We start from the raw sequence: 15040 nt of genomic DNA on the forward strand, positions 1-15040 counted from the left end.
GACGTAGGCAGTCAAATGAAATACGTTCCATCCCATACTAGCGATACGACACAGAACTGTGAATGCCACGGCAGTAGCAAAAAATAAATAAATGAAATGATTCTAGTTTATCCAAAAGATGAAGAAACAAAAACAGAGAGAAGGAACGAAGGGTGGGGACACATCTCACCTCCCCCTCACTCCCCTGCCTCCTCCCTGCAGCAGGGTAGGGCTTGGTTGGGGGACGGGCTAAAACTAACCAAGGCTTCCTGGTTTAGACACAGGCTCATACCAATGGGTTACCATGGCGATACGAGTGGGAAGGGAAAGGGAGGTGGGTTTGGAGTAGGCAAAGAGGGTTCTAACATGATGTCATGGGGGGGGGGGGGGGGGGGGACAGCAGTTTACATTATCTCATCAGGAGGGGAAAAGAGGGGGGGGGTTTGGGTTTAGACCATCGGGTGGTAGGAAATAATGGGTTGTGTGTGGGTAGTAGTTAACATGTCATTTTTCATGTAGGGTATAGGCTAGGGGTTATGGTATAAAAGACATGACATTCCAATACAACGTCAGCTGTACACAGAGGGTGGCTGTCCTACATGTTGAATCACCACCGTTGCTCAACCAACCCAGCCGGTGATCTACTGAGCACGTCCGACGTTCCCGTTGGTCCGTCTTGTCCTCAAGAGTTAAGAGTGTTGAAAAGGGTGGTAAGTTTACATGATGCCGTTGGGAGGGCCACAGAGAGGCCCCAGGTCCACTCCATTCTTCATGTAGTATTTCTCCAGCTTGGCCAGGATGTGTTTTCCATACGTATACTTCCTCAGAGTGGAGATGTGGGGCCGGATCTGAGGGGGAAGGATGGCCAGACAGACAGAGAAATAAGTACCATCTCTCACACACAAACTCATGCTCCCTTCAAACAAATCAAGGGTTAAAATATAGATTGAATGTTTGCTACACTCTGGAATTATCAGAAGTCATTCATAAAACAGATGCTGCTTGGGTCAAGGCCAGGAACACGGGCTTACGCCCGGGTCTGGCAAGCTTTGAAGCAAACTGAGGAATCATTGTGTTAGACAGATCTGAAATTATGTAAATGACTGTAAATGGGAACCTGGTTAATTCAGGAAAACGGTCAAATCCCTGAAGGGTTCTACTTCCTCCTCTCTGCCACAACAAATCAATTCAGACACTGGCCTCATTTTACAGGGAAAAATGGCATCACTGATGCATTTTAGTCACCATCTTATTTCAGCTTGCTCTCTCTTTGAAAGAACTTCTAAGTCTATTCACAATGCTATTGGGCTGGATGCTGATAGCGGGAGACTTGCTGAATGATCAGAGAAATGATAGTCAAAGCTTTTCTTTTAGGCTTATTTAGAGAAAAATAAGTCCTGGATGCTTTTGCTAGCAATAGACAACATGAAATCTACAGGGGCTGACCAATTAGATCCCGGGCTGTGTAAGTGGGCGGCGCCCATCATTGTTGGTTCAGAAAATATTCCAAAAGTCTGGACATCAGCTCGTGCTGCCACTCCATAAGGATAGTGTGCTAAATAATGAATCGCCCCATTTCAAGGCTTCCTCGTCTAGCTAAGATACTTGAATGCTTGATAAATGTACAAATTTGCAAAATTTTTTTATCTGAGAAATGCATTTGAATGTAAACCAATCGGGTTTTAGGCCTGGGCACAGCACCATTACAGCAACCACTAGGCAAGTCAGTTAAGAACAAATTATCCAAAACTACATTGGAGGCAGTTTATGGTAGAGAAATTAACATTAAATTCTCTGTCAACAGCTCTGGTGGACATTCCTGCAGTCAGCATGCCAATTGCACACTCCCTCAAAACTTGAGACATCTGTGGCACTGTTGTGTGACAAAACTGCACATTTTATAGTGGCCTTATATTGTCTCCAGCACCAGGGTGCACCTGTTTTAATAAGCATGCTGTTTAATCAGCTTCTTGATATGCCACACCTGGCAGGATTACCTTGACAAAGGAGAAATTCTCACTAACAGATATACACAATTTTTTTGCACAAAATTTGAGAGAAATAAGCTTTTTGTGCGTATGGAACATTTCGGGGATTTTTTAATTCCGGTCATGAAACATGGGACCAACACTGCGTCTATATTTTTGTTCAGTGTAGTTTGGGTATATTATGTTTATTTATGTTGTATCATACATGGAGCAATTGTAGCTAAGTCCATGTCTTTCCTGTTAAAATAAAGGTTAAATACAAATAAACCCCTTCACACCAGTCGCTCAAACCCCTTCACACCAGTCGCTCAAACCCCTTCACACCAGTCGCTCAAACCCCTTCACACCAGTCGCTCAAACCCCTTCACACCAGTCGCTCAAACCCCTCCACACCAGTCGCTCAAACCAGTCGCTCAAACCCCTCCACACCAGTCGCTCAAACCAGTCGCTCAAACCCCTTCACACCAGTCGCTCAAACCCCTTCACACCAGTCGCTCAAACCCCTTCACACCAGTCGCTCAAACCCCTCCACACCAGTCGCTCAAACCCCTCCACACCAGTCGCTCAAACCAGTCGCTCAAACCCCTCCACACCAGTCGCTCAAACCAGTCGCTCAAACCCCTCCACACCAGTCGCTCAAACCAGTCGCTCAAACCCCTTCACACCAGTCGCTCAAACCCCTCCACACCAGTCGCTCAAACCCCTCCACACCAGTCGCTCAAACCCCTCCACACCAGTCGCTCAAACCCCTTCACACCAGTCGCTCAAACCACTCCACACCAGTCGCTCAAACCACTCCACACCAGTCGCTCAAACCCCTTCACACCAGTCGCTCAAACCAGTCGCTCAAACCCCTCCACACCAGTCGCTCAAACCCCTCCACACCAGTCGCTCAAACCCCTCCACACCAGTCGCTCAAACCCCTCCACACCAGTCGCTCAAACCCCTCCACACCAGTCGCTCAAACCCCTCCACACCAGTCGCTCAAACCCCTTCACACCAGTCGCTCAAACCCCTCCACACCAGTCGCTCAAACCCCTCCACACCAGTCGCTCAAACCCCTTCACACCAGTCGCTCAAACCACTCCACACCAGTCGCTCAAACCCCTCCACACCAGTCGCTCAAACCCCTCCACACCAGTCGCTCAAACCCCTCCACACCAGTCGCTCAAACCCCTCCACACCAGTCGCTCAAACCCCTCCACACCAGTCGCTCAAACCCCTTCACACCAGTCGCTCAAACCCCTTCACACCAGTCGCTCAAACCCCTTCACACCAGTCGCTCAAACCACTCCACACCAGTCGCTCAAACCCCTTCACACCAGTCGCTCAAACCCCTTCACACCAGTCGCTCAAACCCCTCCACACCAGTCGCTCAAACCCCTCCACACCAGTCGCTCAAACCAGTCGCTCAAACCCCTCCACACCAGTCGCTCAAACCAGTCGCTCAAACCCCTCCACACCAGTCGCTCAAACCAGTCGCTCAAACCCCTTCACACCAGTCGCTCAAACCCCTCCACACCAGTCGCTCAAACCCCTCCACACCAGTCGCTCAAACCCCTCCACACCAGTCGCTCAAACCCCTTCACACCAGTCGCTCAAACCACTCCACACCAGTCGCTCAAACCACTCCACACCAGTCGCTCAAACCCCTTCACACCAGTCGCTCAAACCAGTCGCTCAAACCCCTCCACACCAGTCGCTCAAACCCCTCCACACCAGTCGCTCAAACCCCTCCACACCAGTCGCTCAAACCCCTCCACACCAGTCGCTCAAACCCCTCCACACCAGTCGCTCAAACCCCTCCACACCAGTCGCTCAAACCCCTCCACACCAGTCGCTCAAACCCCTCCACACCAGTCGCTCAAACCCCTTCACACCAGTCGCTCAAACCACTCCACACCAGTCGCTCAAACCCCTTCACACCAGTCGCTCAAACCCCTCCACACCAGTCGCTCAAACCCCTCCACACCAGTCGCTCAAACCCCTCCACACCAGTCGCTCAAACCCCTCCACACCAGTCGCTCAAACCCCTCCACACCAGTCGCTCAAACCCCTTCACACCAGTCGCTCAAACCCCTTCACACCAGTCGCTCAAACCCCTTCACACCAGTCGCTCAAACCACTCCACACCAGTCGCTCAAACCCCTTCACACCAGTCGCTCAAACCCCTTCACACCAGTCGCTCAAACCCCTTCACACCAGTCGCTCAAACCCCTTCACACCAGTCGCTCAAACCCCTTCACACCAGTCGCTCAAACCCCTTCACACCAGTCGCTCAAACCCCTTCACACCAGTCGCTCAAACCCCTTCACACCAGTCGCTCACACCAGTCGCTCAAACCCCTTCACACCAGTCGCTCAAACCCCTTCACACCAGTCGCTCAAACCCCTTCACACCAGTCGCTCAAACCCCTTCACACCAGTCGCTCAAACCCCTTCACACCAGTCGCTCAAACCCCTCCACACCAGTCGCTCAAACCCCTCCACACCAGTCGCTCAAACCCCTCCACACCAGTCGCTCAAACCCCTCCACACCAGTCGCTCAAACCCCTCCACACCAGTCGCTCAAACCCCTCCACACCAGTCGCTCAAACCCCTCCACACCAGTCGCTCAAACCCCTCCACACCAGTCGCTCAAACCCCTCCACACCAGTCGCTCAAACCCCTCCACACCAGTCGCTCAAACCCCTCCACACCAGTCGCTCAAACCCCTCCACACCAGTCGCTCAAACCCCTCCACACCAGTCGCTCAAACCCCTCCACACCAGTCGCTCAAACCCCTCCACACCAGTCGCTCAAACCCCTCCACACCAGTCGCTCAAACCCCTCCACACCAGTCGCTCAAACCCCTCCACACCAGTCGCTCAAACCCCTCCACACCAGTCGCTCAAACCCCTCCACACCAGTCGCTCAAACCCCTCCACACCAGTCGCTCAAACCCCTCCACACCAGTCGCTCAAACCCCTTCACACCAGTCGCTCAAACCCCTCCACACCAGTCGCTCAAACCCCTCCACACCAGTCGCTCAAACCCCTCCACACCAGTCGCTCAAACCCCTCCACACCAGTCGCTCAAACCCCTCCACACCAGTCGCTCAAACCCCTCCACACCAGTCGCTCAAACCCCTCCACACCAGTCGCTCAAACCCCTTCACACCAGTCGCTCAAACCACTCCACACCAGTCGCTCAAACCCCTTCACACCAGTCGCTCAAACCCCTCCACACCAGTCGCTCAAACCCCTCCACACCAGTCGCTCAAACCCCTCCACACCAGTCGCTCAAACCCCTCCACACCAGTCGCTCAAACCCCTCCACACCAGTCGCTCAAACCCCTTCACACCAGTCGCTCAAACCCCTTCACACCAGTCGCTCAAACCACTCCACACCAGTCGCTCAAACCCCTTCACACCAGTCGCTCAAACCCCTTCACACCAGTCGCTCAAACCCCTCCACACCAGTCGCTCAAACCCCTCCACACCAGTCGCTCAAACCCCTCCACACCAGTCGCTCAAACCCCTCCACACCAGTCGCTCAAACCAGTCGCTCAAACCCCTCCACACCAGTCGCTCAAACCAGTCGCTCAAACCCCTTCACACCAGTCGCTCAAACCCCTCCACACAAGTCGCTCAAACCCCTCCACACCAGTCGCTCAAACCCCTCCACACCAGTCGCTCAAACCCCTTCACACCAGTCGCTCAAACCCCTCCACACCAGTCGCTCAAACCCCTCCACACAAGTCGCTCAAACCCCTCCACACCAGTCGCTCAAACCCCTTCACACCAGTCGCTCAAACCACTCCACACCAGTCGCTCAAACCCCTCCACACCAGTCGCTCAAACCCCTCCACACCAGTCGCTCAAACCCCTCCACACCAGTCGCTCAAACCCCTCCACACCAGTCGCTCAAACCCCTCCACACCAGTCGCTCAAACCCCTCCACACCAGTCGCTCAAACCCCTTCACACCAGTCGCTCAAACCCCTTCACACCAGTCGCTCAAACCCCTTCACACCAGTCGCTCAAACCCCTCCACACCAGTCGCTCAAACCCCTTCACACCAGTCGCTCAAACCCCTTCACACCAGTCGCTCAAACCCCTTCACACCAGTCGCTCAAACCCCTTCACACCAGTCGCTCAAACCCCTTCACACCAGTCGCTCAAACCCCTTCACACCAGTCGCTCAAACCCCTTCACACCAGTCGCTCAAACCCCTTCACACCAGTCGCTCAAACCCCTTCACACCAGTCGCTCAAACCCCTTCACACCAGTCGCTCAAACCCCTTCACACCAGTCGCTCAAACCCCTCCACACCAGTCGCTCAAACCCCTCCACACCAGTCGCTCAAACCCCTCCACACCAGTCGCTCAAACCCCTCCACACCAGTCGCTCAAACCCCTCCACACCAGTCGCTCAAACCCCTCCACACCAGTCGCTCAAACCCCTCCACACCAGTCGCTCAAACCCCTCCACACCAGTCGCTCAAACCCCTCCACACCAGTCGCTCAAACCCCTCCACACCAGTCGCTCAAACCCCTCCACACCAGTCGCTCAAACCCCTCCACACCAGTCGCTCAAACCCCTCCACACCAGTCGCTCAAACCCCTCCACACCAGTCGCTCAAACCCCTCCACACCAGTCGCTCAAACCCCTCCACACCAGTCGCTCAAACCCCTCCACACCAGTCGCTCAAACCCCTCCACACCAGTCGCTCAAACCCCTCCACACCAGTCGCTCAAACCCCTCCACACCAGTCGCTCAAACCCCTCCACACCAGTCGCTCAAACCCCTCCACACCAGTCGCTCAAACCCCTCCACACCAGTCGCTCAAACCCCTCCACACCAGTCGCTCAAACCCCTCCACACCAGTCGCTCAAACCCCTCCACACCAGTCGCTCAAACCCCTCCACACCAGTCGCTCAAACCCCTCCACACCAGTCGCTCAAACCCCTCCACACCAGTCGCTCAAACCCCTCCACACCAGTCGCTCAAACCCCTCCACACCAGTCGCTCAAACCCCTCCACACCAGTCGCTCAAACCCCTCCACACCAGTCGCTCAAACCCCTCCACACCAGTCGCTCAAACCCCTCCACACCAGTCGCTCAAACCCCTTCACACCAGTCGCTCAAACCCCTTCACACCAGTCGCTCAAACCCCTTCACACCAGTCGCTCAAACCCCTTCACACCAGTCGCTCAAACCCCTTCACACCAGTCGCTCAAACCCCTCCACACCAGTCGCTCAAACCCCTCCACACCAGTCGCTCAAACCCCTCCACACCAGTCGCTCAAACCCCTCCACACCAGTCGCTCAAACCCCTCCACACCAGTCGCTCAAACCCCTCCACACCAGTCGCTCAAACCCCTCCACACCAGTCGCTCAAACCCCTCCACACCAGTCGCTCAAACCCCTCCACACCAGTCGCTCAAACCCCTTCACACCAGTCGCTCAAACCCCTTCACACCAGTCGCTCAAACCCCTCCACACCAGTCGCTCAAACCCCTCCACACCAGTCGCTCAAACCCCTTCACACCAGTCGCTCAAACCAGTCGCTCAAACCAGTCGCTCAAACCCCTTCACACCAGTCGCTCAAACCCCTTCACACCAGTCGCTCAAACCCGTCCACACCAGTCGCTCAAACCCCTCCACACCAGTCGCTCAAACCCGTCCACACCAGTCGCTCAAACCAGTCCACACCAGTCGCTCAAACCAGTCGCTCAAACCCCTTCACACCAGTCGCTCAAACCCCTTCACACCAGTCGCTCAAACCCCTTCACACCAGTCGCTCAAACCCCTTCACACCAGTCGCTCAAACCCCTTCACACCAGTCGCTCAAACCCCTTCACACCAGTCGCTCAAACCCCTTCACACCAGTCGCTCAAACCCCTTCACACCAGTCGCTCAAACCCCTTCACACCAGTCGCTCAAACCCCTCCACACCAGTCGCTCAAACCCCTTCACACCAGTCGCTCAAACCAGTCCACACCAGTCGCTCAAACCCCTCCACACCAGTCGCTCAAACCAGTCCACACCAGTCGCTCAAACCCGTCCACACCAGTCGCTCAAACCAGTCCACACCAGTCGCTCAAACCAGTCGCTCAAACCCCTCCACACCAGTCGCTCAAACCCCTTCACACCAGTCGCTCAAACCCCTTCACACCAGTCGCTCAAACCCCTTCACACCAGTCGCTCAAACCACTCCACACCAGTCGCTCAAACCCCTTCACACCAGTCGCTCAAACCCCTTCACACCAGTCGCTCACACCAGTCGCTCAAACCCCTCCACACCAGTCGCTCAAACCCCTTCACACCAGTCGCTCAAACCCCTTCACACCAGTCGCTCAAACCCCTTCACACCAGTCGCTCAAACCCCTCCACACCAGTCGCTCAAACCCCTTCACACCAGTCGCTCAAACCCCTTCACACCAGTCGCTCAAACCCCTTCACACCAGTCGCTCACACCAGTCGCTCAAACCCCTTCACACCAGTCGCTCAAACCCCTTCACACCAGTCGCTCAAACCCCTTCACACCAGTCGCTCACACCAGTCGCTCAAACCCCTTCACACCAGTCGCTCAAACCCCTTCACACCAGTCGCTCAAACCCCTCCACACCAGTCGCTCAAACCCCTTCACACCAGTCGCTCAAACCCCTTCACACCAGTCGCTCAAACCCCTTCACACCAGTCGCTCACACCAGTCGCTCAAACCCCTTCACACCAGTCGCTCAAACCCCTTCACACCAGTCGCTCAAACCCCTTCACACCAGTCGCTCAAACCCCTTCACACCAGTCGCTCAAACCACTCCACACCAGTCGCTCAAACCCCTTCACACCAGTCGCTCAAACCCCTTCACACCAGTCGCTCACACCAGTCGCTCAAACCCCTTCACACCAGTCGCTCAAACCCCTTCACACCAGTCGCTCAAACCCCTTCACACCAGTCGCTCACACCAGTCGCTCAAACCCCTTCACACCAGTCGCTCAAACCCCTTCACACCAGTCGCTCAAACCACTCCACACCAGTCGCTCAAACCCCTTCACACCAGTCGCTCAAACCCCTTCACACCAGTCGCTCAAACCCCTTCACACCAGTCGCTCACACCAGTCGCTCAAACCCCTTCACACCAGTCGCTCAAACCCCTTCACACCAGTCGCTCAAACCCCTTCACACCAGTCGCTCACACCAGTCGCTCAAACCCCTCCACACCAGTCGCTCAAACCCCTCCACACCAGTCGCTCAAACCCCTCCACACCAGTCGCTCAAACCCCTCCACACCAGTCGCTCAAACCCCTCCACACCAGTCGCTCAAACCCCTCCACACCAGTCGCTCAAACCCCTCCACACCAGTCGCTCAAACCCCTCCACACCAGTCGCTCAAACCCCTCCACACCAGTCGCTCAAACCCCTCCACACCAGTCGCTCAAACCCCTCCACACCAGTCGCTCAAACCCCTCCACACCAGTCGCTCAAACCCCTCCACACCAGTCGCTCAAACCCCTCCACACCAGTCGCTCAAACCCCTCCACACCAGTCGCTCAAACCCCTCCACACCAGTCGCTCAAACCCCTCCACACCAGTCGCTCAAACCCCTCCACACCAGTCGCTCAAACCCCTCCACACCAGTCGCTCAAACCCCTCCACACCAGTCGCTCAAACCCCTCCACACCAGTCGCTCAAACCCCTCCACACCAGTCGCTCAAACCCCTCCACACCAGTCGCTCAAACCCCTCCACACCAGTCGCTCAAACCCCTCCACACCAGTCGCTCAAACCCCTCCACACCAGTCGCTCAAACCCCTCCACACCAGTCGCTCAAACCCCTCCACACCAGTCGCTCAAACCCCTCCACACCAGTCGCTCAAACCCCTCCACACCAGTCGCTCAAACCCCTCCACACCAGTCGCTCAAACCCCTCCACACCAGTCGCTCAAACCCCTCCACACCAGTCGCTCAAACCCCTCCACACCAGTCGCTCAAACCCCTCCACACCAGTCGCTCAAACCCCTCCACACCAGTCGCTCAAACCCCTCCACACCAGTCGCTCAAACCCCTCCACACCAGTCGCTCAAACCCCTCCACACCAGTCGCTCAAACCCCTCCACACCAGTCGCTCAAACCCCTTCACACCAGTCGCTCAAACCCCTTCACACCAGTCGCTCAAACCCCTCCACACCAGTCGCTCAAACCCCTCCACACCAGTCGCTCAAACCCCTCCACACCAGTCGCTCAAACCCCTCCACACCAGTCGCTCAAACCCCTCCACACCAGTCGCTCAAACCCCTCCACACCAGTCGCTCAAACCCCTCCACACCAGTCGCTCAAACCCCTCCACACCAGTCGCTCAAACCCCTCCACACCAGTCGCTCAAACCCCTCCACACCAGTCGCTCAAACCCCTCCACACCAGTCGCTCAAACCCCTCCACACCAGTCGCTCAAACCCCTCCACACCAGTCGCTCAAACCCCTCCACACCAGTCGCTCAAACCCCTCCACACCAGTCGCTCAAACCCCTCCACACCAGTCGCTCAAACCCCTCCACACCAGTCGCTCAAACCCCTCCACACCAGTCGCTCAAACCCCTCCACACCAGTCGCTCAAACCCCTCCACACCAGTCGCTCAAACCCCTTCACACCAGTCGCTCAAACCCCTTCACACCAGTCGCTCAAACCCCTTCACACCAGTCGCTCAAACCCCTTCACACCAGTCGCTCAAACCCCTTCACACCAGTCGCTCAAACCCGTCCACACCAGTCGCTCAAACCCCTTCACACCAGTCGCTCAAACCCCTCCACACCAGTCGCTCAAACCCCTCCACACCAGTCGCTCAAACCACTCCACACCAGTCGCTCAAACCCCTTCACACCAGTCGCTCAAACCAGTCCACACCAGTCGCTCAAACCAGTCGCTCAAACCCCTTCACACCAGTCGCTCAAACCCCTTCACACCAGTCGCTCAAACCCCTTCACACCAGTCGCTCAAACCCCTTCACACCAGTCGCTCAAACCCCTCCACACCAGTCGCTCAAACCCCTTCACACCAGTCGCTCAAACCACTCCACACCAGTCGCTCAAACCAGTCCACACCAGTCGCTCAAACCAGTCGCTCAAACCCCTTCACACCAGTCGCTCAAACCCCTCCACACCAGTCGCTCAAACCCCTCCACACCAGTCGCTCAAACCCCTCCACACCAGTCGCTCAAACCCCTCCACACCAGTCGCTCAAACCCCTCCACACCAGTCGCTCAAACCCCTCCACACCAGTCGCTCAAACCCCTCCACACCAGTCGCTCAAACCCCTCCACACCAGTCGCTCAAACCCCTCCACACCAGTCGCTCAAACCCCTCCACACCAGTCGCTCAAACCCCTTCACACCAGTCGCTCAAACCCCTTCACACCAGTCGCTCAAACCCCTTCACACCAGTCGCTCAAACCCCTTCACACCAGTCGCTCAAACCCCTTCACACCAGTCGCTCAAACCCCTTCACACCAGTCGCTCAAACCCCTTCACACCAGTCGCTCAAACCAGTCCACACCAGTCGCTCAAACCCCTTCACACCAGTCGCTCAAACCAGTCCACACCAGTCGCTCAAACCAGTCCACACCAGTCGCTCAAACCAGTCCACACCAGTCGCTCAAACCAGTCCACACCAGTCGCTCAAACCAGTCGCTCAAACCCCTTCACACCAGTCGCTCAAACCCCTTCACACCAGTCGCTCAAACCCCTTCACACCAGTCGCTCAAACCCCTTCACACCAGTCGCTCAAACCAGTCCACACCAGTCGCTCAAACCCCTTCACACCAGTCGCTCAAACCAGTCCACACCAGTCGCTCAAACCAGTCCACACCAGTCGCTCAAACCAGTCGCTCAAACCCCTTCACACCAGTCGCTCAAACCCCTTCACACCAGTCGCTCAAACCCCTTCACACCAGTCGCTCAAACCCCTTCACACCAGTCGCTCAAACCCCTTCACACCAGTCGCTCAAACCAGTCCACACCAGTCGCTCAAACCCCTTCACACCAGTCGCTCAAACCAGTCCACACCAGTCGCTCAAACCAGTCCACACCAGTCGCTCAAACCAGTCGCTCAAACCCCTTCACACCAGTCGCTCAAACCCCTTCACACCAGTCGCTCAAACCCCTTCACACCAGTCGCTCAAACCCCTTCACACCAGTCGCTCAAACCCCTTCACACCAGTCGCTCAAACCCCTTCACACCAGTCGCTCAAACCCCTTCACACCAGTCGCTCAAACCCCTTCACACCAGTCGCTCAAACCCCTTCACACCAGTCGCTCAAACCCCTTCACACCAGTCGCTCAAACCAGTCCACACCAGTCGCTCAAACCAGTCCACACCAGTCGCTCAAACCAGTCGCTCAAACCCCTTCACACCAGTCGCTCAAACCCCTTCACACCAGTCGCTCAAACCCCTTCACACCAGTCGCTCAAACCCCTTCACACCAGTCGCTCAAACCCCTTCACACCAGTCGCTCAAACCCCTTCACACCAGTCGCTCAAACCCCTTCACACCAGTCGCTCAAACCCCTTCACACCAGTCGCTCAAACCCCTTCACACCAGTCGCTCAAACCCCTCCACACCAGTCGCTCAAACCCCTTCACACCAGTCGCTCAAACCAGTCCACACCAGTCGCTCAAACCCCTTCACACCAGTCGCTCAAACCAGTCCACACCAGTCGCTCAAACCAGTCCACACCAGTCGCTCAAACCAGTCCACACCAGTCGCTCAAACCAGTCGCTCAAACCCCTTCACACCAGTCGCTCAAACCCCTTCACACCAGTCGCTCAAACCCCTTCACACCAGTCGCTCAAACCCCTTCACACCAGTCGCTCAAACCCCTTCACACCAGTCGCTCAAACCCCTTCACACCAGTCGCTCAAACCAGTCCACACCAGTCGCTCAAACCAGTCGCTCAAACCAGTCGCTCAAACCAGTCGCTCAAACCAGTCGCTCAAACCAGTCGCTCAAACCCCTTCACACCAGTCGCTCAAACCCCTTCACACCAGTCGCTCAAACCCGTCCACACCAGTCGCTCAAACCAGTCCACACCAGTCGCTCAAACCACTCCACACCAGTCGCTCAAACCCCTTCACACCAGTCGCTCAAACCCCTTCACACCAGTCGCTCACACCAGTCGCTCAAACCCCTTCACACCAGTCGCTCAAACCCCTTCACACCAGTCGCTCAAACCCCTTCACACCAGTCGCTCAAACCCCTTCACACCAGTCGCTCAAACCCCTTCACACCAGTCGCTCAAACCCCTTCACACCAGTCGCTCAAACCAGTCCACACCAGTCGCTCAAACCAGTCGCTCAAACCAGTCGCTCAAACCAGTCGCTCAAACCAGTCGCTCAAACCAGTCGCTCAAACCCCTTCACACCAGTCGCTCAAACCCCTTCACACCAGTCGCTCAAACCCGTCCACACCAGTCGCTCAAACCCGTCCACACCAGTCGCTCAAACCCGTCCACACCAGTCGCTCAAACCAGTCCACACCAGTCGCTCAAACCAGTCGCTCAAACCCCTTCACACCAGTCGCTCAAACCCCTTCACACCAGTCGCTCAAACCCCTTCACACCAGTCGCTCAAACCCCTTCACACCAGTCGCTCAAACCCCTTCACACCAGTCGCTCAAACCAGTCCACACCAGTCGCTCAAACCCCTTCACACCAGTCGCTCAAACCAGTCCACACCAGTCGCTCAAACCAGTCCACACCAGTCGCTCAAACCAGTCCACACCAGTCGCTCAAACCAGTCCACACCAGTCGCTCAAACCAGTCCACACCAGTCGCTCAAACCAGTCCACACCAGTCGCTCAAACCAGTCCACACCAGTCGCTCAAACCAGTCGCTCAAACCCCTTCACACCAGTCGCTCAAACCCCTTCACACCAGTCGCTCAAACCCCTTCACACCAGTCGCTCAAACCCCTTCACACCAGTCGCTCAAACCCCTTCACACCAGTCGCTCAAACCCCTTCACACCAGTCGCTCAAACCAGTCCACACCAGTCGCTCAAACCAGTCGCTCAAACCAGTCGCTCAAACCAGTCGCTCACACCAGTCGCTCAAACCCCTTCACACCAGTCGCTCAAACCCCTTCACACCAGTCGCTCAAACCCCTTCACACCAGTCGCTCAAACCCCTTCACACCAGTCGCTCAAACCCCTTCACACCAGTCGCTCAAACCCCTTCACACCAGTCGCTCAAACCCCTTCACACCAGTCGCTCAAACCCCTTCACACCAGTCGCTCAAACCCCTTCACACCAGTCGCTCAAACCCCTTCACACCAGTCGCTCAAACCCCTTCACACCAGTCGCTCAAACCCCTTCACACCAGTCGCTCAAACCCCTTCACACCAGTCGCTCAAACCCCTTCACACCAGTCGCTCAAACCCCTTCACACCAGTCGCTCAAACCCCTTCACACCAGTCGCTCAAACCCCTTCACACCAGTCGCTCAAACCCCTTCACACCAGTCGCTCAAACCCCTTCACACCAGTCGCTCAAACCCCTTCACACCATTCGCTCAAACCCCTTCACACCAGTCGCTCAAACCCCTTCACACCAGTCGCTCAAACCCCTTCACACCAGTTGCTCAAACCCCTTCACACCAGTCGCTCAAACCCCTTCACACCAGTCGCTCAAACCACTTCACACCTACCTTGTGCATGATGATCTTTCTCTGTGTGGGTTCGGCCACGTCAATCATTTTCTGCACCACGTAATTGGCGTACTGGTCCTTCATCATGGTGTACAAGGCACTGTGGGGCCCCTCAGTCAGACTACACACCTCGTCTATCAACACGGCCCGCTCCGCACGAGACGCATGGCTCACACACTTCTCCACTACATTACTGCAGAGAGAGGGAGGGTGGGTTAGCCACTGCTAGGCCAGGTCAACTAACTTTATAACAACCGAAGGTATATAAAAAAAAGTTTTTTAAATCAGTGTGTGTGTCTGTGTGTCTGTGTGTGTGTGTGTGTGTGTGTGTGTGTGTGTGTGTGTGTGTGTCTGTCTGTGTCTGTGTCTTGTGTGTTGTGTGGTGTGTGTGTGTGTGTGTG

At 55.9% G+C, this 15040-nt stretch overlaps 1 protein-coding gene across 5 annotated transcripts in view; it reads right to left on the reverse strand.

The window, feature by feature from the left end:
- Window positions 1–361: 361 nt before the first annotated feature.
- The window catches only part of LOC129830724 (pumilio homolog 1-like), a 96694-nt gene continuing 82015 nt past the window's right edge, over window positions 362–15040 (reverse strand). For all 5 annotated transcript variants that reach the window (XM_055893371.1, XM_055893369.1, XM_055893370.1 and 2 more), the window contains exons 23-24: window positions 14640–14832; window positions 362–827 (exon numbers count right to left, since the gene is read on the reverse strand). In XM_055893371.1, the coding sequence (XP_055749346.1) occupies window positions 696–827; window positions 14640–14832 (325 nt within the window). In that variant the 3' untranslated portion in view covers window positions 362–695. The remainder of the gene's footprint in view (window positions 828–14639; window positions 14833–15040) is intronic.

The sequence above is a fragment of the Salvelinus fontinalis genome, chromosome 32 (assembly GCF_029448725.1).
Source record: "Salvelinus fontinalis isolate EN_2023a chromosome 32, ASM2944872v1, whole genome shotgun sequence".
Taxonomy (NCBI): Eukaryota; Metazoa; Chordata; class Actinopteri; order Salmoniformes; family Salmonidae; genus Salvelinus; species Salvelinus fontinalis.